The sequence below is a fragment of the Mustela lutreola genome, chromosome 4, assembly GCF_030435805.1.
Source record: "Mustela lutreola isolate mMusLut2 chromosome 4, mMusLut2.pri, whole genome shotgun sequence".
NCBI classification, from domain to species: domain Eukaryota; kingdom Metazoa; phylum Chordata; class Mammalia; order Carnivora; family Mustelidae; genus Mustela; species Mustela lutreola.
The window spans coordinates 134,988,840-135,013,881 of NC_081293.1; the positions used below are offsets into that span (position 1 = coordinate 134,988,840).

General features: G+C 50.0%; 2 protein-coding genes and 1 long non-coding RNA gene across 4 annotated transcripts in view; 1 reads left to right on the top strand and 2 right to left on the bottom strand.

Moving 5' to 3' along the window:
- Positions 1 to 11,071, bottom strand: part of LOC131829413 (uncharacterized) — a 42,909-nt gene extending 31,838 nt beyond the window's left edge. Inside the window, exon 1 of the long non-coding RNA XR_009352844.1 lies at positions 10,939 to 11,071. This is a non-coding gene — a long non-coding RNA (uncharacterized LOC131829413). The remainder of the gene's footprint in view (positions 1 to 10,938) is intronic.
- Positions 11,072 to 11,532: 461 nt separating this feature from the next.
- LOC131829412 (atherin-like) lies at positions 11,533 to 13,197 on the bottom strand. Its single transcript, XM_059171186.1, has 2 exons — positions 13,135 to 13,197; positions 11,533 to 12,371 (listed from the first exon to the last, which is right to left on the bottom strand). Exon 2 carries the CDS (start codon positions 12,364 to 12,366, stop codon positions 11,893 to 11,895), a length of 474 nt encoding a protein of 157 aa, XP_059027169.1. The 5' UTR covers positions 12,367 to 12,371; positions 13,135 to 13,197; the 3' UTR covers positions 11,533 to 11,892.
- DLX6 (distal-less homeobox 6) lies at positions 12,364 to 18,000 on the top strand. 2 transcript variants are annotated; one of them, XM_059171184.1, is made up of 4 exons: positions 12,364 to 13,189; positions 14,474 to 14,667; positions 16,555 to 16,802; positions 17,242 to 18,000. In XM_059171184.1, exons 1-4 carry the CDS (start codon positions 12,766 to 12,768, stop codon positions 17,369 to 17,371), a joined length of 996 nt encoding a protein of 331 aa, XP_059027167.1. In that variant the 5' UTR covers positions 12,364 to 12,765; the 3' UTR covers positions 17,372 to 18,000. The 2 variants fall into 2 exon arrangements, with proteins under 2 accessions (XP_059027167.1, XP_059027168.1); XM_059171185.1 differs by having other exon boundaries at positions 16,555 to 17,377.
- The last annotated feature ends 7,042 nt before the right edge of the window (positions 18,001 to 25,042 follow it).

Below are 25,042 nucleotides of genomic sequence, written 5' to 3' on the forward strand. Positions count from 1 at the left end.
GGGGGGGGGGTCCGGGGATGGGGTGGGGAGGCGGTGGAAGCGGAAAGGAACCGGGAGCAGCGATGTTGACACTCTTCCTGTCAGACCAACCGCTAGGGAATTTTTTATCTCGTTGAGAGGGAGAGATGAAGGAAGGGACCTCAAATGAAGAGAGAATCACATCTTAATATCCTTTAAAGTTGGCCTTGGCAAAGAAAAAGAATAATAGAGAGGTATGTAAAGGAGCCTAAAATGCCGGGAGACCCTAAGAAGTAAAAGCTGTAGTCTGGATATCAGAGATTGGGGCGGGCGGGGCGGGGTGGGGGTGGGTGGGTGGGGGGTGGATAATCAGCTTGGTTTGTAAGGAGCTCTCCCGGCAGAGAACGGTGGGAGGAGGGGAATGGTGGGGAAACCTTTGTTTAATGAGGAAACCTAATTATTGCGCATCTGGAAGTCTTGGTCCTAAGTAAGAGAAGAAGGCGGTACTCCCGGCCACCACCACCCCCATGCAGTGCGCATGCCTCAGCCTTTGGCTTTGCATGATGAGGCTCACACGTGAGCCAACTGTGCAGAGCCTGGGCCCTGCCGTGGCAGCCAATAGAATCCCGATCTCAACTGCGTCTCCGGGTCACATTGACATCTTGGTTCCCCCACAATAGGCCTTTAACACCCACTTTAAAAATAAAAAGGGTATTTTGGTATCGATTCTCGCCTTGGCACGCTAGATTTCTGTGGGAAAAAGACACATTTTAGAAGTACAAATACATTTACTACAAGCAAGGGTTAACGTATTCAGAATTTAAGAGAAAGAAGACAGGAGAAAGGAGTCTGTTCAAAGAACAGGGGACGGGAAAGGAGCCTCAGAAATAGAGACATTACCCTCTACAAGCCTGGCTTGGGAAAACAACCCCAAACCCAACTCTTTCTCCACTCCCATGACCAGCCCCCACAGTTGTCTGGGAGATGGGAAGCTAGAACACCTATATTCAATCCTTCTCCCTTTCCCAGACACCAAAGGGGTCTACGCCCTGAGGTCCATGTGTTAGCTAGCACATCTACGAAGTGGGGCTAATTATAGAGGGGCAGAAGGAACTAGAAAGGTAAAGAAGTGACATGAATCTCCTGCCTGTATGGGCCTCTTTCACCTCTACCCAAGCTCTGAGGCTGGAAATGCTGAGGTTGATTCTCTGGGGCTGCAGAAGGGGTGGGCCAGCTGGGAAATATTACCTATCTTGCCCCTTCTGCACACCAACACTGCTGCCTGCCCTCTTTGCAGCACCCTCCTGACAGTTACCAACCACACCGTAGTCTTCCCACCTTATATCCCTGCCAGAATTACTGCCCACAAATGGGCCTCCAACACCCCTGAGAGCGCTCCTTTCTGTGACAGGAAAACTGCTTGTTTCTATCACTGAAATAAAACAGGTGGGGATTATTATGTGCAGTTCCTCTCCCCTTTTGTGTAATTCACAAGTCTCCAACATGGGATTAGGCTTCAAATGCACTTGGTCAGATACATACTTTTTAGAGCTCAGCTCAAACAATGATAAAACCATTCCAGCAGTGCCTCTGTTTGTCTCTTAGGTCTTTCTTTCTCACCCTCCAGGCCTACAATCATCACATAACTTTTTTTTTTTTTTTTTTTAAGAGTGTGAACCAGAGTCCCACCCCAGCCAACACTCCCAAATGCAAGGCACTAGAGTGACTTCAAGGTCTTACTTGTTCACCTAAGATCAATATTATTTGACCAGTAAGTATTAAATTAGCATACTGTTAAGCATTTAGCTGCCAGCATCCATGTCTATTTTCTGAGGTACTCACTGAAATCAGAAATGCCAGTTGGCAGTCTCTGTAAAAAGCAAAAAAAAAAAAAAACCAAAAAAACAAAAAAAAAAAAACAAAAAAAAAAACTTTACCACAATTGTGTGTGGGGGTTGTCTTTGCAAAAATGAAGCTTTCTCCTAAGCTGACCCCATAAAACAAAGAAGTTTCAAGACGGGATAGCCATGTTTAGTTTCAAGTCCATCTTGAGCATCAGATTTTAGGCTTTTTCTTATAATTGACTTATCTTTGTGCTTTATGGAAAATAAGGGTGCATCTGAAAGGAACTATAGGCCTAAAAGAAAGTCCATCAGCCAATCAATAATTTTCACTGTCCCCAGTTGAAGCAAAATCCTCCTTCCCTGCCTTGGGAGTGGCTGCTATAAAAGGTTTTTCTTTTGAACATGTTGAGTAAAATTGAACCAACATAAGTCTCAAATTCATGTCCCAGCTTCTTTTTTGAGGCAGGTTTCAGATCAGCCATGAGTCTAACTTTAATGACAACTCACAGTTACCTCTAACAGAAGAAAAGACCAGCAGGCTGGAAGTCAGGAGGGGAACACGGAGTTGTAGACCCAAGATAATGACCTGGAACCCTGCCTGGGCCACAGCTTCAGCCTCTGGAGTTGCAGTTTACAGGCATCCTCAACTCTAACCCAGACTATCTTATAGCAACTTTCTCTCCCATCAGTGTGCACCTTAGGGTACCTACTGGCTACCACCCTCCCAACAGATACAGTTGGCTGTTAGCCAGTAGGGCTTGCTGGTAAACCAGCTGAACTGGGAGCATGTCCTTCCCATGTGGGGCAGTACCACTCTTAATTAAGCTGGGGCAGGTCAATTTATAGGGAAATGGCAAAGGAGGGTAAGGAGGAAGATTATTGAAACTACAAAAATACAACTGACACTGTGAATACTTCAGGAGCCAACACTACCTCTTCCACGAGAACTCTGAGGGAGATGTCCCATAGGTCAGCTGGAGCAGGACAAAACCCACCCTTTTTGGGTCACCAGAAATGGAGATTTGGCTGTTTTGGAAGGGGGTTGGATCCCTTTTCTCTAGCAGGTCAGTCAGGGAGCAAGAAGGAGCCTGGGGGCTTGCAACTCTCAATCCCACTGAGACTTCTTGCGGTGCCCGGATTCCAGGTCCTCCTAGCCTTCTTTCGGATTAGTGTGCGGGGGGGGGGGGGGGGGGTCTCCGACCACTCCCACCCCACAACCTCCACCCCCACCATCCCGCAGGAGTTATTTTAAGGACACTAAAAGTGCCCCAGGAAGCTTTCCTCTCTCTCCTCAAGACCTGGCAGCCAGACCAAGTCGGTCCGCAGGAGAGCGTCTTAGCGTGGGAGGCTTCAGACCAAGCGCGGGACTCTCGAGTCCTGGGGGCCCTTGGGCAGGTAGCGAGCAGATCCAGCGCGTGTTGCCCTGGCTGGCGTTTTCAAACAACAGGATTACAGGTTGCATCTTGAATATGAATTAGCCTTCTGCGCTAGCGTGAATTCGCTTTGAAACTCAACTTGTCAAAGTATGGTTTTAATTAAACATCTTCGGCCCGAAAGATTACATGTTTTGTAAAATATATCCTAGCATGAAATTTACTTCCACAATCTGAAATTAGATTTCTTGTAAATGTTTTCATAAAAAAGAAATAGGAAGGGGGTGTGTGTGAGAATGGAGATCATACTCGCTGCGTTCTTTTAAAACGTCCTGCCAAGCCGGCCAGGCGCCCGACAGGTCCCCGGACGGCCTGCCAGCCCCGGCCGGGACACCGAGGAGACAGCGCGCCCGGGACGGGCAAGTAACCCGAACCCGCCCGGGCAGGCGCGGCCCGCGCAGCTTTTGCAGTTGGAGACAATTCAGCAGACAGACGAGTTAATCCCGCACTGATTTGTTTCGGATCCCTCTGCAGGACGCCAGATAACCCCCCCTTCGGCTGCTGCTACAGACACCTGCCTCCCTCCCCACCCCGGGCCGCTATGCCGGTCCTGGGAAAGACAGTGAAGAGGTTCTGGGTGTAGAGTGGCCTTACCAGCGTTCAATTCCGACACTTCATCTCTAAATTTAAAGTTCATCTCTAAGAATTCCTGGCTAATATTTAGAACAACAGCAATGTCGATCGATAGCCACCCTAACAGACTGTCCAAAACTGCTCCAACCCAACCTCAAAGCCTCTCTAGATGGGGAAGGATCCCCAGAGGGTTCTCTATAACCTACCTGGGGACATCTATCACTGGCGTAGCCATCAGAGAAAAAAGGACCCTGTTTCCCTGCATGGAGTGGGGGGCGGGGGGGAGTGCCTGCGCACGCTGCGTCTTTCTATTCAATACAGAATTAAGAGCTACGTCCCTGCGGAATTCTCTTTCCCTAACTGCTCTCCGAGGAACCCGCCAATTCTGGCGGGATTTGCAGGATTCTAGTAAAAGTTGGCTCACATGGGGTGGGGTGTAATGGGGAGGAGGAGGGAGGGAGCCGCATCTCCTTTCTTCTAGATAATTGGGACCCAAGAAACGAGGAGGGGGTGGCGCGGTTGCGAGAGTTATTTACCGCCCTCCACCTGAAATAAGCAAGACCAATAACGCGCCTCGCTTTTCGCCCTGTTTACTCCATCCCCATTCAATGATTGGCAAAGCAGGCCCCGAAGGCAAAGGCAATAATTGCTCCGCTCTCTCCTTACTAGCAATGTGTGTAGGCATCTGAAGTGTACTAAAAATAAACGAAGGAGCGAGAAAATGAAAAGGGGACAGAGTGACAATTTGCGGCAATTAAAGCGTCTGCGCATGCTGCCGGAGGAGCAGGGACCCACAGCGGTTTTTGTTTTCTCAGGCCTGATGATGTGACTAACTCGTTAGGGAATTTTTGTCCCAGGTTGTGTGTGTGTGTGTGTGTGTGTGTGTGTGTACGCGCGCGCGCGCGCGCGCGCGCAATGGCAAGTCCTTGAGGGAAGGAGGAAACTGGGACCATTTCTGCGCCCCTAAAAACGGGGTTGTTCCCGGGAAAGTGCGGGGTCCAGCCCCCTCCGCCCTTCCCCCTCCACCCTCCCACCTCCCCATCCCCCCACCCGCACTGCCGCAGGTCTGACGTGAGAGCCTTTCGATTAGCACTCCCGCCGCCACCTCTTCTAGGAACTTTGGAGCAAGTTTTCAACTCTGAGGTATCTAACCTTAAAGGGGAAAAGCTTAATAATACTAATGTGCATTTCACAACCACCGAGACGCAAAGGATAAGGGGTGGGAAGGGAAAAAAGGGGGGGGGGCGGCAAGCCCTATCAAAGCTTGGGAGACATTTTGACAGCGCGCTTGAAATATTACTCTTAATTTTTGGAAGACTTTCAAGAAGTGAAAGGGGGATGGGGGTGAGTGGAAAGAACCAGAACTTTCTCCTGTCACTCCAGCATCCAAACAGGGAGGGCTCCAACCTCTGCCACACGCGGGAACCCACAGTGGGAAATTGTTTCAAGATACAGCAGGGCTCTCTTCTTTCCCGGGACCCTATCTGAGCAGCGAACATAGCGAAAGGGTGGGGAGGAGTCCTGGGTGTCAAAAAGTCTGCGGAGCCTCAGAGAAATAACTGCAGGCCCTGAGCTCCGTCTGGGCCTGGCTCGGGCCTCCCGGAATCCAGTCCAAACTGGTACCCCTTGTTGATCAGCAGCCCCCCCCACCGCCCTCCTCCACCTCCCCGCCCCCATCCCACCCCAATCTCGGGCTTCGGAAGGGGGAGGGGGCGACACTGTGCAGCCCCCGCCAAAGTCCAGCTCGGGCTGGCTTCAATGAAAGCTGGCAAATCCAGCGAGTCTCGCAGAAATTTTCTTCGACCCTAATTCAATTTTAAAGCGGATTTTTACTATTAAAAACGCTCCCGAGCAACACATTGAATTAATCTGACTGTACGGTTTTAATTACAGTGAGGGTTTCTCTACAAATCTGTACAAGACAGTGGCTGGCTCTTGGAGGATCTCTGCCTCCTGAATTCCATTATCCGGCCCCCCATTCCCCGCAGACAGAGGCGCGTGGGAGCCAGCTGCGGACGCAGGCGTTCCTGTCGCCCTCTGTTTCTGCCCGCCCTCCCGGCTCCTGCCCTCCCCCGTCCTTTCTTTCACCCCAGCCCCAAAGAGAGCCCTGGACGCCTGCCTGTCTGTTTGGGACTGCTGCACCGAAATCCTGAAACACTACGCTTGCTTTTTAACTCTTGGGCCCAAGACCTTTGAGCCTCCAGAGGCTCGTTCTTAAAAGGGTTCATTTGTCGCGGGAGGGTGACCTCCTTTGTAATTTTTAAAGGGCCCTCCCCCTCGACTTTGCAGCTGTTAGAGGGAGCAGCGGGAAGCGCTAGGTGTTTGAGGGAAAAGCACGCTAAGGGGTGGGGAGGAGATGGGGAGAAAAGTCTGGCAGAGAACACTAAGGGTGGGCACTAGGGATTTGAGTCTAGCTATCCCCCAGCCCCCACAGCAAAGCAGGCTGCTTGTGTCAGACTTGGGTTTATTAGCTGTGCAACTAACATTGTGGGACAGCGGTCTCTAAAGAATCTGATGGAGAAGATGACAAGAATGATACTCTCCAAATGAAGCAGATTCACACTCATTCTCTCTTGTATCTCTCTTCAACTCCCTTTGTAGATTCCCTACTTCTCTATTCTCTCTGTGTCCCCCTCCACAAAGCATGTGGGAAGAAAAATGGCACTCAGCTATGAACCCAAACACGTACCCAAATGGACCCAACTCTCAGTGAGTATTTAAAGAAGCAAAGGCTTTCAGCTCTGTGGGGTAGGGGGGACTCTCTGCACAAAATTACTGAAACTCCCCTGGGTAGGATGGAAAGGGGGCTTTCTTTCTCCTAGAGTTGTCTAAGAACGGATTTGCTCTGAACAAAAGAAAAGAGAAAGGGCACAGGTGAGAGAATGTGTTCAAACAAACAAACAATCCTCTCAGCTTTGCAATAGGTTGTCCCCTAAGGAAAGTTTTGCTAAAAATCTAATAAATTACCTTTCCCTTTATTAGGATGTTATGAAATAAAGGGGCTACGAAGTGCCTATAAATAGGCATGACTATGAAAATCACCAGAGCATTTCTATCACAAGGGTAGTTCAGGTACAACTCCCTCTCTCTAATGCTTTGATTTTTTTTCTGTTGTAACAAGAGAAGCATCTACGAGTTCACATGATAGCAAGAGGATGTTTTCCACCCCAGGTTTTCCTCAAGAGCTGTTTTAAGCCTGGCTCCCCCTTCATGTAGAGGCGTTTGCTGTGACTTTGTTATGTTACTGCTGATGAAGGGATGAAGAAATTAAAACAGAGGAGGCTTCGAGGCATTTAGGAAGAGGCTTGGCCAGCTATATTAACTCCTTATTATCCTAAAAATAGTCTCCCATTTCCTGTTGCTTCTCTTCCCTGCTGCTCCAGGGCTGCACTGATCCTCCAATGGTCAGGAGGTCCTAGTTTCCAAAGACTGGCTTGATTAAAGCTGACTTCTAACACCCTATCCCTTCCCCTTTTGCCCTGCTGCATTTCCCAGCGGGGCAAATATGGGGGGGGGGGCGGGGCTCGGCCTTGGCTTATCCAACAGGTTAAAAAGATAAATAACACTACTTATTTTTGTGTTCATCTAAATGTTTAAACATTATTGAGTTCTTTTTTTTTTCCCTCCCCTGTGTATCTGTGTATTAGGGAGTGGGGTCCTATGCTTGATAAAAGAGAAAGAAAGAGAGAGGGAGGGGGAGAGAGTGGGGAGGGAAGGAGGGGAGGAAAGAAGGGAGGGGAAAGAGAGGGATGGTGGGGAGACTTCTGTATACAATCCCCAAACTGGGGGTGCTAGAAACGTTGTTTTCCCTCTTGAATATGTTGTAGGCCCAGCATATTGGCTCCCTCCCTTACGAAAAGCTCTCGATGTGGATTATGAGAGCACAATCTGGGAACGGGGTCAGGGAGAGGCAAAGGTGCTGAATTGGAGGACCTGGTTGGCTTTGCTTTTATAACTTCCCTGGACCCCAGGTTTGAAAAGAACTGGAACAGGAGCCTCTAGGCTAGGACATGCTTAATTAATATTCTCTAAATTGAACAGTCTAGAAAAAGTCTGTGAAGCTCCCAGTGGGCATCACTGACTGACCTTGGTGGACCAGTGCCATCCATGTTGGAGCCTCCGAGCTACCTGTTCTTGGGACTCTGGACTGGAGAGATGAGGGAGATGCTATTTCCAGACTTTGATGAGCTTCTTTCTGGGTGTGGAGTAAACAGGTCCCACTTTTTAGCTGGATTTTGGGGAGCCTGGCAGGGGAGGGTGTTAATATGGGCATTATGTTTTGTAACTGGAGAAAATAATGCCACACTCTTAGTGCTTTCTTGCACCCTCTGATACTTTTACCTACCCCTGAACATAACATCACTGACTTGGGCTAAGAAAGGGAAAGAGGCAGCTCTCTTGTTCCACTCCCAAGCTTTCCCAGGTGTGTGCGGTGGGGGAGGGGAAAAGAGTGCCTGGGTTTCCAGGATATCAAGCACCCTTTCCCTACACAAGTACACAAACAGAATTTTACATTGAATGGGGAAAAGACTAGCAGGAATTTTTTTCCACCAATGTCTCCGCTTGAGAAGGGGGTTCTTAGCATGGCTATGTAAATCAATACCGAGTTATTTCTTTGAATTCAAAGGCTATTTATTGAGGTCTAATTTCCTTAGAATTAACGTGATAACTGAGCCCAACTTAGCAACCAAACCCAACCGGGCCCTGCCCGGGTTGAATGCACCTCTGCAGGGCGCAGAGGCTGCGAACCCTCCGCAGCACCCAATCCATTCCCTAGCCAAAGGGAGCGGGCTAACACCTCTCCAGAGCTAAAACAGCAGGGAAATTTCCAGCGCAGAGATCCCAGCCCTCCCACAGTGGCCTTGGGCTCCTTGACCCATGCGGTCTTATATTGACAGTCGTTATTTTTCTCTAAATAACACTGACACCTAGACTACAAGCCCCCAGACCTGGACACCCTTAAAAGCAAAAAGCAGCTTAGGCCTCAAAGACTGCCTTCTTTAAAACTTCTTAGTGAATAGGACCCTCACCTATTACAGGATCTAAAAGAGCCTTTGGCCTTCTACTCTTCCAGATTGCCTGCTTTACCTCTCTTTTGAATGATAAAGACCTCGCAGGACTCGCTCGCTCACCTCCTCCCACCACCACCCCCCCCCCAAGGGCTGGCCGGGAATCCCCAGCCGGAAAGACAAAGAGGTAGAAGCCAGGGCCCGGCAGGCGGTTGGAGCCCCTGAAGCGAGCGCTTCGCTGAGAGGCCCTGAAGAATCCGAGAGTTCTGGTTTCTCCGAAGGGCCGGAGGTGCGCGCTGGACTAGAGAAGACTAGGGGTGACTCGCCTTGGCTCATGACCGCTGCCCACGACACGGGGCGAAGGACTCGGCAGCCGAAATGCAGGGTGCCCTAGGGTAGAAACGCGTGAGGGGAGCGGCCCCTGCAGCCACTGTGCACCGAACTCCTCGAGCGGACGCTGGTGGCAGAGGCCACACGTGGCAGTCACTAGCTGCGCGCCACCTTGGCACACTGTGAGGGGTTGGACTCGCTCTCTAGCCAGCTGTTGCCGGGACAGGCCGGAAAGCTGGACGTTCAAGCAGTGGGGTATTCTATCCAGCCCCTTGCACTGAGACCTCACCTCAGCCGAGGCGGGAAGGACCCCTGACCCGCTCCGCTCCCCAGTCCGACTGACTGAGCTCAATCTGGTGCTCAGCAGGACCTTTCCCATCGGCGACAACAGCTACTTCGGTGTAGCTGCACACTTGGTCCTCTGGAACACAGTGCCGGGGGTCTATCCTCTAACGGGAGTGGGATGACAGTCCTGCAGCTACAACGCCGACAAGTTCAGCCCTTCAGGCTTCCTTGGGAATTAACAAGGGGGAGAAAAAGCCCATTGCAAATAGGGGCTGCTGAGCCCTGGATCTGGTGTTCAGTGCGGGGACCTTCTTCAGTCCCGCCACGACCCGACCCGCTCCGGGAGCGGCTAGAGTTGGGGAAGCCAGCAAGGAAAGCGGTGCACCTGCGAGCATAAAGAGAGAAACAGAGACATGCACGGAATTGGGGGGCGGGGGGAGAGAAACGCCTTCACCGTGTTAACAGCAAGCTGCAGGGTATAAAGCAATAAAACTGCCACATCTACCTGCTAGCTTTGAGGACATTACAAACAAGCTCGGCGCGAAGCCCGGGTGCACCGAGAGCCCGCCGGGGAACGGGGAGGGGGGGGGGGCTTTTCTTTTTCTGACCTCCCCCTCGGCCCCCCATACACATACCCTACACATATCTCCCCCTTATCCAGCCCACCTTTCATTTTCCTTGAAGCTTTTTTTGTTGTTGTTTTAATTCACTGACGATTTGTAAACGCGTGGATCGGGTTACTGGTTCGCGTGTTAAAGTGCACCTCTTGTTAAAAGAAGGGGAACAAGGCACGCCACTTAAAAATGAATTCAGAGTTACTGAACCGGCTCCCGAGGCTCAAGAAGTTAAGCGCGGCTGGCTGGGAAGGGAGGGCAGAGGAGAGTAAACGCTGCTGCCCTGAGAACCCTGGAGAAAACCCACGGGCAGCGAGCTTCAGGTTATGTGATAAAATGGAGGAAGGGAGAAAGGAAAGAAAAAGAAAAAGGCAAACTAGCCTGGCGACGCCTGGAGACCCCGGGCTGGGAGCTGAGTAAATCAATTAGCATAAGCCGCTGCTGCAGAGCTACGCACGGTATGTAAATAGGGTCCAAGCTGCTACTTCTGCAGCCACCTTTCCTGGAGTTACAGGGCGAGCGGAATCAATAAATTGTCAATTTCTCGGGTTCCTTAGGTCGCATAACTTATGGAGTCCAAGTGTATAGGGTGCATATAAGCCCCAGTAGTTTTCCCAAAGAAAGAACAGACTCGTCCCTCGAATCTCGAGACACGTTGACCTGGAGATGTTAGATTATACCTTTCTCCGTGTGGTCAAAGGCTCCCGGCTTGGGTCTAGTCGCGGACTGAACGCTGGCGCGGAGCCTCTGGGGGTCTGTATGTCGTGCCCACCCAGTCCCGACCCACTGACAGTGCAGACTTCCTGCTGCTCCCCGCAGTCCCAGGACCAGAATCCTGGCGCGTCCCCGGCCTGCCCTCTTCAGCGCCTGGTCCCTGGTCCGGCTCTCCTACCTGGTGGCCCGGCCTGAGCGGCGCTCCGGGACTCCAATGTCTCTGCTCCGCTGCCTGGAGCTGAGTGGGTCTGGAGACTAGAGGGAGAAAGGCTAGATCCGCAGTCCGGGGCTGCTCTGAACTTAATGTCTTTCCCCAGTCCATCTTTGAAAGAGAAGTGGTTCTACCACCTGGATGTGCGGATATAAATCCCCTTGCAAATAATAAATGGATTAATAATAACAAGGTATGAAGTTCTTTTTATAGAAAAAAAGGAGAGAATTGAAACTAAATGCGGCAGTTAGACAACCATTTTGATAAGAGGATAATTGAGGCGACACTGGTGTATAATTAGAGGATAATTTATGCTATATCCACTTTTATTCCACCTCCCAAAATAAACCCAGTCCATAATCATTACAGGCAAATTGTTCTGAATTTTATAGCAGCAATTTGAACAAAGTACTGCAGTTAATCATGGGAGATTTTTGTGTATTCCTGATTAGAACTCTAATTGCCTCCTTCCAGAAAGTAAAAATAACTGTAAAACGACTCTATTTTTATCATTAACAATGTTGACAATAAAATAAAATCAATTGGAATTGTAATCGAGAGACAAATTTAGGACGAAGGCACTTTTACTTGGGTAGTTTATATTGTAATCAAGATTTGCCAAACCACTAACCGCATGTATCATTTGCATATATTTGAAAGCATTACAGTAGCTTCTGTTTTCAATAGGAAAAAATGCATTACTGTCAGTCCTCCAACGATTCGCTTTCAGAACAGGCTGCTGCGTTCTGGGGGAAAAATATTCTCCCCCTTTCTTGTCCAATATATAGGAACTACGGCCTGAAACGGCAGGAACCTCGCCAAAACAGGGTCTGATTTTTCTTTTTTTCTACCACCCCCAAACCAAGGGATGGGGCCCAGGTGTTGGGGTCTTCTTCCCTCTGTGGTTTCAATAAAGTACGTCTAGAGAAATACATGGTGACAGGGCCCTCCCGCGGGACTACGGTGGGACTGGGGGGTGGTGTGTGGAGAGGAGGTCAGGGGAGGGGGCCTCGCTTTAAATGCAGAGGGCACTGCTTCTGAAAACAGGCAGCCAGCTGGGGTGCGAGGGGACTGAGAGAGCGGCCTCCGGCCGGGCTGCTCCAGGGCTGCGGTACTGGGAACTGAGGCTCCGGGTTTGGGGGCGCAAGCTGCGGCGGGAGGCGTCGGCGGTCCGCCGGGCGGAGGTACCTCCCTCCCCGGCAGCCCTGCGCGCGGAGCCGCGCGGCCCCCGGCTGCAGCTCCAGGCTGGGATTGGAGTTGCCGAAGGTAGGCGAAGAACTCGGCGAGCGGCGCACACACCAGTAGAAGCTGTGCGCCTGTGACGTCAGGGGGCGACTGACCAATGGGGAGGCGCTGCCCTTTGGAGACAAACCATTCGACTCGTGGCGTCTGCATCAAGTCTGAAAGCAGACGCGCAACTTTCGCAGAATCCACCTTAAAATCTCTGCCTTAAACTGCACCAGCCCCCAAAAAATCCAAGGGGGGAAAGAAGGGGGGGAGAGCAGATTCCCCCCTCCCCCCTCTCCTCTCCCATCCCTCCCCCTTCCTCCTCCCTTTGAGTTAACAAGGCCCTGCTCACTATATCTCTTTATATTAAAAAATATATATATTAGAGAAGAGCGAGGGAGAGGGAGAACCACCTCCACCCCCTCTTTTTAATTTTTTTTATTTTTTTATTTTTTTTGCAAGAATCCCAAGAGCTAAGGTGGCTGCAGAGGGGAGAGCCGCGAGAGCCAAGTGGGGGGAGGGTGGAGGAAACCCGGGAGAAGGCTTTCTCCAGCCCCCAAAGTTTTGATGATGACCATGACTACGATGGCTGACGGCTTGGAAGGCCAGGACTCGTCCAAATCCGCCTTCATGGAGTTCGGGCAGCAACAGCAGCAGCAACAGCAGCAGCAGCAGCAGCAGCAGCAACAGCAGCCGCCGCCGCCGCCGCCGCCACAGCCGCACTCGCAGCAGAGCTCCCCGGCCATGGCAGGCGCGCATTACCCTCTGCACTGCCTGCACTCTGCGGCGGCGGCGGCGGCGGCGGCCGGCTCGCACCACCACCACCACCAGCACCACCACCACGGCTCGCCCTACGCGTCGGGCGGCGGCAACTCCTACAACCACCGCTCGCTCGCCGCCTACCCCTACATGAGCCACTCGCAGCACAGCCCTTACCTCCAGTCCTACCACAACAGCAGCGCGGCCGCCCAGACGCGAGGGGACGACACAGGTGAGAGGCCGCCGGGGCAGCTCGCTTCTCCCGCCTCCCGCCTCCCGGCTGCCCCCCACCCCGCCCGCCCCGCTCACTTCCTCAACGCCCGGGCCTCCGCCGGCCCCCTCCCCCAGGCGGCCCGGCGCGCCCCCGGCCAGGCCTCGTGCGCGCCCGCTCGCCTGGCGCCTGCCTGCCGGCCTCCGCCCAGCCGGGCCCCTGCTCGCCGCCGCGGACCCTCCGCTTTCTCGCGGCGCCGCCCGCCTTGCTCCCTGGTCTCCCGCGCGCGGCTCGAGCCGCGAGCCTCCGACTCCGCGCTGGCTTCGCTCTACGAGTTGGTCCGCGCGGCGCGCTCCAGTTCGCTGGGTCTGTGCGCCCTTTGCCTCTCTCCTCCCCTCCGGGCTGTGACCGGCGTTTGGCAGGACTGGGGACATTTCTGGGCCGGAACTGAGGAGCGTGTTTTGCTCCCGAATGCAATTTGGGCAGCCAGTGGCCTACTTTGCGGGTGGCGCCCGGTGCGCTTCGGTGACCCGAAGGGAAGCTGACGTTGCCTCTAGCTCTGGTTAAGCTGGCGACAACTGGGCTCTTTGCTGCGGGCTTTTAGATGTCCCCCCACTCTCCCCCCCGCCAACGCCTGCCCAGGCCCCCCTCCCTCTGGGTTTTCGATACAATGTTGGCTGCGCCTTTGTTCCGAGAGGCTAAGCAGAGGGCCTCGGGCGGACGGTTCTCAGCCCCCGAGGGGTTCAAAGTTGCCGGGCGATGCTCAGCGGGTTCCGGAGCTGGTCTGAGCGGCCGGTTGAGTTTTGTTTGGGGTTTCGGTCCCTCTCAGCAGCATCGTTTCGAACACGCCGAGGGTCTTGATGCACCGGGCTTGGAGCTAGTGACATAAAGTCAACTGGCCGCATAAACATCAGGGTGGCTCCAGTAATGCCAAGCCGGGGGGGGGGGGGGGGGGGCCGTTCCGTGGCGAGAGCAGCCGCCCTGCGGCGTCGCACTCCACCGAGAACTGCCGGCGCCGCCTCCGCTGCGGCAGAGCGAGGCTCTTTGCCCCAGGGTCGAGGGCGCTCCCGCGGTCCAGTCCCCGCACTTTATTAGGGCCGGAGTTAGGTTCGGGAAGAAGCTTTCGCACCCTCAGGAAGCCCCTGGGCACTGCGAACCCCGAGAGGTTAGGGTGGCGTGGGGACGCTTTGAAGAAATCCTTTCTGGGCTTTGGGGAGACCCGGCACAGGCCAGGCCGGGCCAAGCTCAGGGAGGCTGCAGCCGTGGCCTCACGGGTGACCGCTCCTCTGTATTTTTTGCTTGCAGATCAACAAAAAACCACAGTGATTGAAAACGGGGAAATCCGGTTCAATGGAAAAGGGAAAAAGATTCGGAAGCCTCGGACCATTTATTCCAGCCTGCAGCTCCAGGCTTTAAACCATCGCTTTCAGCAAACTCAGTACCTGGCCCTGCCCGAGAGAGCTGAACTGGCAGCTTCCTTAGGACTGACACAAACACAGGTAATTCCCGAGAAGCCCAGGTGTCCCTGAAGTGCTGACCCTGCTTACAGATCGGGCAGGGAGCGCATCAGGAGGAATTCTGGGCCTAGTCAACTAAGGATGGAAGGAGCTTAATGACAAATGCCTTTGCTCCATTACGCACTTTCCGGGACAACACAGTTTGGAATAAATGACCTGGTATTCAATGCTGGATTGGATTTGCACGTCCTCCCAACCCTCGGCGACCCCACCCCAGCCTAGTGTCCTTTGGTGACCAAACATATAAATTAATTGAGGCCTATTCCAGAGCAGAACAACAAGAAAGAGAATGAACATGTAGGAGGAAAAGATGTTCAGGCCAGGAGGCAGAATAAGACCTATGTTTCTTAAGGATCCATTTGTGGGTCCTGGGACTTAATAAGGAGAGCCACCCTCTCCCAACTCATGGACATAGAATGATGAAATGAAACTGGCAGCGGGGGAGGGGACCAGATGGGTATAGGCTCCAAGAAGACTTAGTAAAAGGACCAAGGCACAAACTATCCATCATAGGATAGGTGAGGTGGGTTTTTCTGAAGATTGTCCTGAGCTCAGAGTTTTAAATCACCCTGGGTGACTGGCTGGTGCGGGCTGGGGTACCTCCCTGGAGCACAGGACTTGGGAGCAATGGCAGAGTTGGAGATCAAAGAGGAATGCTCACCAAATTACAGCAGGTGAACCCCCTCTTAAGTACAGTTGCTGAAGTTCTCCTGTCCTACTAATTTGAAAGACATATGGGGCATTTTAGACTTCACAGGAAGGGGCTTAAGTAGGTATATTAGGACCCTGGTCATAAAGCCAGGCTGCAATCACCTGTGGTTTTTGTCCTTGTCAATTAACTTAGCTGCATGGATTGGTAGGCCTCATGTGAGGTGGGCGATCTTCAGCATGGGGACTCCAGGGTTTATGGGACTCTGGCTGGTAAGTGATTGTGTGTGGTGTCTCAGAACTGATGCCCCTTAAGCTTTTCTTTTCAATTCAGCCTGCTTTCTCTTGCCATATTGCCACTGGAAATATTTGGGGTTTGATGTGGACGGATTCCTGCTACTCAGTAACTTGTATTCTTCTTGGAAAAGCCGATTCCTGTGGCTAAGGAATTTTAAAGGTAAAATAAGCAGCCCCAGAGAATTTCCTTCTTCAAATAAAGTAGATCTGGGGTGTTGGCTTAGATATGCTACCATCCCAGAGTCCTGATTCACATTTAGTTTGCAGGGGGCCTTTGACTTTTAGCGACTACACTGAAAATCATGTCATGATTATTGACCACAAGCTGACTGAGCAACATACAAAGTAGGGAACTAGGGAGGTACCATCCCTATTCCCTACAGGATTATGAGGATACATTTACTTCAGGAGAAAGCTGCTCCATGCATGTCATGTGCAATGTATGCAGGGTATATTCGAGGCATTTGGTTATAAATGTACAGGCATTACTCTGTTCAGTCATTTGCTCACTGTCCATGCATGGAGATGCCAGGTTTGGGAGGTTAGTAAATTCAAAAACAGACTACCAGAGGAAGTGTTTTCAACTGGCTTTCATCTGAAAAGTTCTCCATTTAAAAAGCCACCTTTAGACTTTAAACCTGACTATCTTATTCACCTTCGTTCTTATTTATGCTGCTGTTTTAAACCTGGGCTTGCATCCAGCTGAAGAAAGAGTTACAATGACTTTAGGTATCCAGACAAGATACCTGGTAAATTGGGGCAGGATGGGGGAGAGACGGCTAGAAAGAGGTGGAGGAAGGCGGGGACTTGGCATTTGCGGTTTTGTTTGTTTTTGTTTTTTGGATATTGCTTCCAAAGCCTTGAATGGAGGCACCGGTTTGATGTTTTTCTGTGCCTAATGATCACTACCGCATTTCGTTCCAGGTGAAGATATGGTTTCAGAACAAACGTTCCAAGTTTAAGAAACTGCTGAAGCAGGGCAGTAACCCGCATGAGAGTGACCCTCTCCCAGGCTCAGCGGCCCTGTCGCCGCGCTCGCCGGCGCTGCCTCCGGTGTGGGACGTTTCTGCCTCAGCCAAGGGCGTCAGTATGCCCGCCAACAGCTACATGCCCGGCTACTCGCACTGGTACTCCTCTCCACACCAGGACACGATGCAGAGACCACAGATGATGTGAGTTGTCTGAGGGAAATTGATACCCTAGGGAAACGTCTGAACAAGGCAAGGAGGATCCAGGACCTGCTTGCATCTGCCAAACCCAGCCAAAGGAGCAGGCTCGGGAGAACTCTTCTGTGTAGCAAGACAGTCTGGGCGCTTGCTTGCTCTCTTGCTCTCTCTTTCTCTCTCTCTGTTTCTCTTCTCTCCTCTCTTTTCTTTTCTTTTTTTTTTTCCTTTCCTTTCCTCACCTGCTTTTTCCTTTGAGCAGCCTTAGTAACTGATCTTGCATTTTAGGGAGAGAGAGGGAGAGAGAGAGAGGGGGAGAGACTGGTTTCTATGCCAGTGCTCCTGAAATCCTTCACTGCAAGGACATTTTCCCTTACCCTTTGGGATCCAGGCTCTGAGCCTCCTCTTCTCTTTGGGAGTATCCATCAAAACGACTTTTTTTTTACAGACATTTCCCCCACCAGAAGAATCTGCGCAAACATGGCAGCGTTTTTACTTGTTTAATGAGCTTAAGACATTACATGATGAAAAAGAAGCATTTCAGGCTCCTGCATTTTTATTTACCAATCCCAGACTGACAAAAAAAAAAAAAAAAAAAAAAAAAAAGAAAGAAAGAAAAGAAGGAAGGAAGGAAGGAAGGAAGGAAAAGAAAAAAAAAAAACAAGAAAAAGAAAAGAGAAAGCAAGCAAAAGAAAAAACCCTCACATAACAGCCCTTCTCTAAAGAAAAAGGAAAAATCAGCTGTAAGATTAGAACATTGCCACAAAGGAAACGCTGCATGTTTTATCAAAATGCAATGAGCAAGAATGATGATGTTGAAAAACAACAAGAGCAACAACAAAACAGAACCACTCTTTCCCCACCCCCCCAACCCTGAACTGGAATCAGGAAAGACAGAAGAAACAACCAAAATCACCATTCTATTGCTTTGATACCTTTACTAGATGAATTGGTGGCATTCACTAAGCTAATAGGGACGTTTATATTGAGAAACATTTCTGTATATATTGTTGAATTTTAGTTGTACATATACTTTGTATGGTTTTGTCTTCTTTCATATATGGAGTAAAAGCCACAAAACGCTGGGAGTGTCCTGTATATTTCTCTCTGTGTGTCTCTATCTCACCACCCCCTCCTCCTACCCTCCCCGTATATTTTCTATCACTCTTAAAAGAATTCCTATTTCCTAATATGGGAAGCCCTATATATAAACATCAAGTGCCTGCAAAGATGTCAGTTTGCAGCACTAGCCTTTGCCTTAAATACTTTAACATTAAACGTGGATGTTTTCTCAGCTTCCTCTATATATTATATTTTTATTGTAATTTCTACACATTTATTTATTTAAAAACAACAACAACAACAATACTGGAATGATCTCTCCCAGGTTAACTTCTAGACATCCAGTAGTTCCCAGTACAGAAACCGAATACTCTCCTTTTCCTTCCCTTGGCCAAAATAATATAGCTGTACTTGTCATTGTTTGGAAGCAGTTTTTTTTTTTTTTTTTTTAAACAAGAGCAAAGAATACAAGAAAAAAAAAGTAAATGCACAATTATAACTACTTCATGTTTACACCCTTTGCAAGCTAGCTAGGTAGGAAAATGCATGATCCTGGATGAAATACATCCTTCCGATCTTGTGGAAAGCACAGAAATAATGAAAATGAAAAGCCCTTTCGTCATACAAGCAGGAAGCCCCATACTGCGAGAATTAATGGCTACAGACCTGGGCATCCTTCAAATTATGAACCTTGAAACCACTGAGCCATTTATCAGAAGTCAATAGAGATACTCAGAGTGCTCCATATAATGACAGCGACATACAGTCGTGCAAAAGGACAGTCACTATAATTAGACACAAAGCAAAGACTACTTACCAATATACCCGTTCCTTTTTTTGTTGAGCAACTTCCACGCTCAGTCAGTCTCAGAATGGTTTAAAACCGATCAGTCTTGTCATTTTCTAGCATTCGCATTGTTACATTAGGAAAAATGTTTTCTTTTCTTTTTTCCCCCTTCCTACTGTGAAACTTTGGGTTCGTAGCTCCCCAGGATCAATTCTGAACAAAGCCTCCAGCTGCAGTGCCATCCAATTTGAAGCAGACATTGGGGACAATTTAAGGTTTTTATCCACAAGAAGGTTTTTTTCCATTCTCTTAAATGCAGCCATAATTAGAGTAATTTTTCATGTAGCCCGCTGATTACAGCGTTTTTACCGTCAAAGATAATTACCTGTAATTTTCTTCCACTTTTAATACTAAAAAGCCATCTTTATTTAGATTCAGGAACAGGAAAGGCGAAACAAAAGAGGGAAATTATTCTGTTATTCATACACAAATTGCAGAGACGTAGGACCTAAAATTGAAAATTAACCAAAATTATAATGCTGAAAAGAATGGAAGAGGCTGCAGAAGTACAGCTGGTAGTGGGGCTTTGCTGAATTATTCAAATTACGTTAGAGAAAAAGCTACCATACATCGAAACCAACACTAATTTTTCTTAAAAAAAAAAAAAATCTACCAGACGTATGCCAAACCACTGTGAGTGCATGGAATTCTGAAACCCAGCAAATGCATTTTAACACATTGGAGGTGCTGTCATGATACGCCTGTAACGATCTATCTCTCAACTTGAGTTTAATTAAACAAGAAATTCTGCGAGGAGTCCTCCCAAGAACTATCCTTGGGACTGGGCTTCCTCCGGGTCCTCTGAACGTAAAGGGTTAATATTTTTGCTCTTTAGAAAGTATTGACCCCATAGTAAACTGATGAGAGAGAGAGAGAGAAATCGAGAGAGGACAGAGACCAGACCGGTAGGAGGGGCGTGGGTAAAAGGCATCGCCCAGTTGCGGTGCCTACAACGCCTCCCCACGTTCGAACTTCCCCAGAGTTGGCGTTCTAGAGCCTCGTTCTGACCATATTTTCCAGGTAAAAAAAGAACGAGAGAACAATGGCTGCGGGGGTGAGGGGAAGGGGGGAAATTTCTTCTCGGCGCCAGTAAGCATCTCATTATCTTTTGACACAATTTAGTCCAAAGATTCCCGCCGCCAGAGAAAGGCCTTTCTATACAGGGGTGAGGGAGCCAAAGACTTCTCAGGATCCTGCACTTAACATCTCTAGCTGCTTCCAGTGTCTACAGGGTCAGGAAACAGCGTCATCTATAGATAGAACAGCACCGCTTCTTGCGAGAGTCTTCCTCGGTGCGTTCCTACATCCGACTGGTTCCTGGGCTCCACAGCTCGGTTCTGTGTCTCAGCCAATCATTCCCCTCCAACCCGAAGGTCGCAGCGTTCGGGCCCCGCAGGCTATAGCTGTACGAACCGTATTCCGCCCCTCCCCCGCCCCCCCCCCCCCACCTTCAGCGGCTGGAGGCACAGGCCTTGCAAAAGAGCCCTGAAGGGTTTCAGGGGCCAGTTATTCCGGAAACTTTCTCCCAAGTGGAGGGAAATGTCGAAGGGGCTCTGCGGTCGAGAGACGCAGACGACACCTGCCTTTGCAAAAGTCCGCGTACCTGTGATACTGAAGGAGCATTGTGGCGAGCGCCGTTGGCTCTCTCGATGCCCCCAAACTTAAAATCACCGGCACAGGTAAAGATCTTAAATTCGCCTAGGGCTAGCTTTGAGTAACAATTTCCAAATAGATTTTTAGCTTGGAATCTCCAGCGGGCTCCCTTCACACCTTACAGAAACCTGGTCTTTTTCGCAGTCTCCAGGCACAAGCTGCACCACATACATCAATAAATAGCACAGAAAGCAAAAAAGACATACTGAGTTCTTAAGGATCCCAATCTCACCCGAACCCTTTTCCTCACCAGAGCAACCCTTTCACTGTTAAAGGGGGATAAAAGGTCAGAACTGAAAAATCCATAAAGCAAAGTTGCAGTCTATAATAAATCACAACAGCAACACATAGAGCTTGGAAAGTGTGAGACGAGAAACATGAACGGTGCCTTCAAGTATGGAAGAAATAAAAACTTACCACCAGTGAAAATCTCTTAAGCAATGATCAGGGTCTAGAAATCTATACTGAACAGAAGCAGAGGAGAATATTTGTCTGAGTCTCAGGGCAGAAGCTCTTTCTCTATATTCTTGGTTGAGTGAGCACATCCAGGTGTGAAATTGTTTGCACACCCCAGCACCTCTTATATTGCCAGCAAAATTAGCTGTTATTACTGTCACTGTTTAGTGATGGTTAGCGTGATAAAAAAAAAAAAAAAAAACTGCTGTAATCAAGACCTGGCGCATCTTTGCAAATTACAGATAATTGTAAACGTCCAGATTATGATAATAGCATCCTAATCCAGCCTGCAATATAATTATTACAGAGTGTTACATCTGAAACTGTCCAGTAGGGCTAATTCAGCCATTATTTAGACCCTATTTTTGCACTGCAAATGGGTTGCTGAGTTGAAAATGTACGATTGTAATTTCACAGGGCACTCAATGAGTAATGGTATAGGAAGAGGAAAATACAAAAGTGAAATGTGAACGGTAGCGATCAAATCAAACCCTGAAGGACAAAAGACTGTTTGATTCATATGGAAAAAGAAGAGCGGGAATTAAGAAAATAGCAAATCAGTAGTCTGAAGCATTACTTGTACAAATCTTCAATATGTGTAGAGCTGATGTGTTTGCAAGGGCTGCTGCATGTGCTTCTGCCTGGAGTCTGGAATAATTTTTCTCTTTCTTTTTTCCTTTCTTTCTTACCTTTCTCTGCCTCCTGTCTTTGTTTTCCAACTCTGCTAAAGCATTTCCTTGCTTAAAAAAGAAAAAAGCCCTTCCCCCAAGCAAAGAACATTTGTCAGTTTCACGATTGTTTCCACCAAGGCTGCCTCAGAGTGTGCCTGTCACTTGTTTATGAAAATGTGCTTAAATGAATTTGCAATCTCTCTTGTCATCAGAGCAAAATGCCTTGTGTGCTTGTAAGTGTTCCTGAGCTCCATCTCCATTCTCTTTCACAGAGAACAAGTCATTGAGAGTCCTAAAGGATATTAGCAGAAAACGTATTAATTGCTGCTAATTAAATAAAGCCGGCTGGGAAGCTGTCTCCTCCACTTGGCTAGGCTGACTATTGGTTTTAATCCTATCATTAACTTTTATTAATTAACACCCCGCATATAAACTAGCTTCTATTGCTCTAAGTCACTGATGTGGTTTTTTCTAGATTCCAGAAAGTCGAATATTTTTGATAAAGGATTGTTCCTGCTCCCAGACATGGTTGTAAAAAAGCAAGATCAGTCTCTTAAAACAGGAGGGACCCTAGAGAGAGGGAGTCAGAGTTAGAGCAAGAGTGTCTGGAGGGAGACTAGGGTACTCTGGCTGTCCCAGACTGAGGTGAACCCTGGGTTCTAGCTGTTGCTTACAAAGAGGCTAAGCCCTGCCCTGGCTGAAACTTCTGGAGCCTAGTTCTTGTTCCTGGTTGGGGGGTGGGGATGGGGAGGATGTCCTTATATCACTAGGACCCTTATATCACTAGGACCTCAATTTTCCACCTTGACTACAGAGAATTTCCTGGTCATCTTTGCCAGGCTCTGGAACATACGTGATTATTCTTCCTCCTCCCAACACCTCACAGACCTGGGAGCTGCCCAACCAGGGCCAGCCCCCAAGGTGACAAACAGGCTTCCTGGGTCCTATGAATTTAAAGGCAATAATGAAATGTTCCCTGTTTAGTGACCCCTACTTATAGATGAAAGTTGAGTCCATATCCTGCCTCCTCCCCTACCACTATATCCCACCTTGCAAGTGGTAAGTGGCAGAAATAGTCCTTGGATGACAATAAGTTTCCAGTGGCAGATTTCTGTCTTCTCACCTTTGCAAGAAAAAAAAAAAAGTTTTTTTTGTTTGTTTTTTTTTTTTTAATCATAGCTTGGGAACTGTTTATCGCCCTTCACCCCCACCCACTTCTTCAAACAACAACAACAACACACACACACTAGACTGTGTATGGTGGAGATAGAATCACTACTGAAACTTGGAGGAGGTGTGTGTGTGTGTGTGTGTGTGTGTGTGCGCGCGCGCGCGCGCGCGTGTGTAGAATGGTGTTATGAAGCCATTTTTCCCCTTCCTGTGGGAAAGGTCGTAACGTGTGGTATTTCACGGTTTTATATAAATCTTGGTTTAAGGATGTGGGACAGACTTAATAATTCATGCACTTTTGGCAAAGACTCCTACAGACCCCCATAAATCAGAAGTAAATACGAAGTCCCAACGAACAAAAGAACAGAAACATTAATTGCTGCAAAACAAGACTCTCATCCCCTTTAAAGACAGATGCACGTAAATTCCCCTGGTTCCTATCTTCACTGTTAGAGCTCGACCTATAAAACAGGTTATTGCATTTCCGCTGGCAGCCTTGGATGATTGAAGGGGAAGGCTCCCCCCGCCCCCCGCCCCTCCGCAGTAGATGCGATGTATACTTTCTGCCCTGTACAACAGGGGAACCGAAAGCTTGTCAGATGCAAAAGAAAACGCGGATGGAGCGGGGGGGGGGGGGGCGAGGCTACGTAGAAAAATATTTAGCCAATCCCACACGTGCTACCGCTATTTGGGCTGTTTTCGAGGCCCAGAGTTTCGCTGTGACTCCGAAAAAACCGAGTACAATATGCAAGGACCGCAGGCCACCTGGGAACGCGAGCGGAGGGTGGGAGCGAGCCGCAGCGCCCCCTCCCCAACCTCACGCGAGGCGGAAGCCTCCACCCAGCCTCTGTGGGAGGGGGCGCTGGAGGGTGGAGGAGAGGGGTGACCGCAGGCGGATCCGCAGTCGTGGCGCGCTTCCCAGAGGTGCCGGAGGGCCTCTGTCCTCAGGGCGTGCCTCTGGAGAGGGCTGGAGCGCTCGGGGTTGGCGAGATCCCAGCTACCAGTGGGAGGCGCGCGATCCAAGGGCTTGCGGGGATAAGGCGGGGAGGGTGGTGGTTGGGTAGCCCTAAAGGTCCTCTCCTCGAATAAAAGGAAGCGCTGACGGAGGGCGGGGGGTCAGGGGGCAGTGCTCCAGGAGGCATCCCTTGCGCTCAGGGCGGGGGAGCTCTGGAGACTCAGTGGTGTTAGGCCGGAGTAAGCAGTTGGGCGCGCCGGGAGGAGGCGAGCACCGCCAGGCCTTGGCGCGCTGTGGGCGACTCCCGGGCTGGCGCGGCCAGGACGCCGCGAGCCGTGGGGCGTCCGGTGGGATCAAAGGAGCCAAAGGAGGCCAGCCGGCGCGTCTGGGATTGTGGGATAAGGGGCGGGAGAGAAAGGATTGGCATGGGCGGGGAGATCCTGGCCTGGCCGATGTCCCCAGGAGGGGGTGTGTGCGTATGTTTGCTGTGCGGGTCAACACGCTCCTGCCCAAGGCCGAGACCTGGGTGGATCTGTGTGTGGGTTGACTGCCTCCCGGTGGGTTCCCCAACGGGAGGGAGAGAAAGAGGGAGAGAGTGAGAGCGAGAGATCAAGGACAGCGAGGTCTGCGGGTTCCTCTGTGTGTGTGTCTCAGGCCCTGTGGCTCAGCACTGGAGCCGCCTGGCACCCACAGGAATGCGGCTTCTCTCGGCTCCCCAGGCCGCCCCCTATTCCACAAGGAGGTGGCCGCCAGGAAAAAGGGGGGGGGGGCAGAAATCCGCCTAACCCAACACGAGCTTCAAACAAAGACCAATTTATCAGATCTTTTACCGGAGGGCCCAGGAGGCGGGCAGGGCACCAAGGAATCACGTTGGCCCTGCCGGCAAGCCCCGGACCTCCTGGGCTTTGTGAGGAGGTCTGAAAATAGGGGTAGAGGCTTGGGAGTATGGTGGGGATGGTGAAGAGGCCCACGGTAAAGAAAATTAAATTTTGGGTTGAGCTTAACATCTTGGGAGACCTAGATTGAAAGCTAGGCAAGTCGGGACCGGAAGGGACACACGGAGACCCCAGGAGAGTGGTGTCAGACAGACTGCAGCAATGCTAGGGGAATAGTACGTTTCTATTAGATACAAGAATAAACAATGGAGAGAAAGAGGGAAGGTGGGAGGAAGGGCAAGGGAGAGAAACATCACACAGATATTTTTAGACTTCGCTGGAGATCTGTTATTTTTACATCCTTGGGCGCAGGACTGCAGGGAGTTAAATTCTCCTGGGAGAATCCCCATGGTGCCAGGGAAAACCCGCTGCAGAATGGTTTGCCAGAATATTTTTGTCCATGGCTCTCAGACCAACTTAAAAAAAAAAAAAAAAAACCCGCGAGAGAAGAGACCATTGCGAGTGGAAGAAGTGAGGTTAGCACAAGCAAAGGAATCCTG

Bases quoted from the DNA above. Each gene is read 5' to 3' on its own strand.
- LOC131829412 (XM_059171186.1), bottom strand. From the start codon at position 12,366: ATGCAGACGCCACGAGTCGAATGGTTTGTCTCCAAAGGGCAGCGCCTC.
- DLX6 (XM_059171184.1), top strand. From the start codon at position 12,766: ATGATGACCATGACTACGATGGCTGACGGCTTGGAAGGCCAGGACTCG. The intron at 13,190-14,473 runs GTGAGAGGCCGC...TTTTGCTTGCAG, and splicing joins GACGCGAGGGGACGACACAG to ATCAACAAAAAACCACAGTG. The intron at 14,668-16,554 runs GTAATTCCCGAG...ATTTCGTTCCAG, and splicing joins TAGGACTGACACAAACACAG to GTGAAGATATGGTTTCAGAA.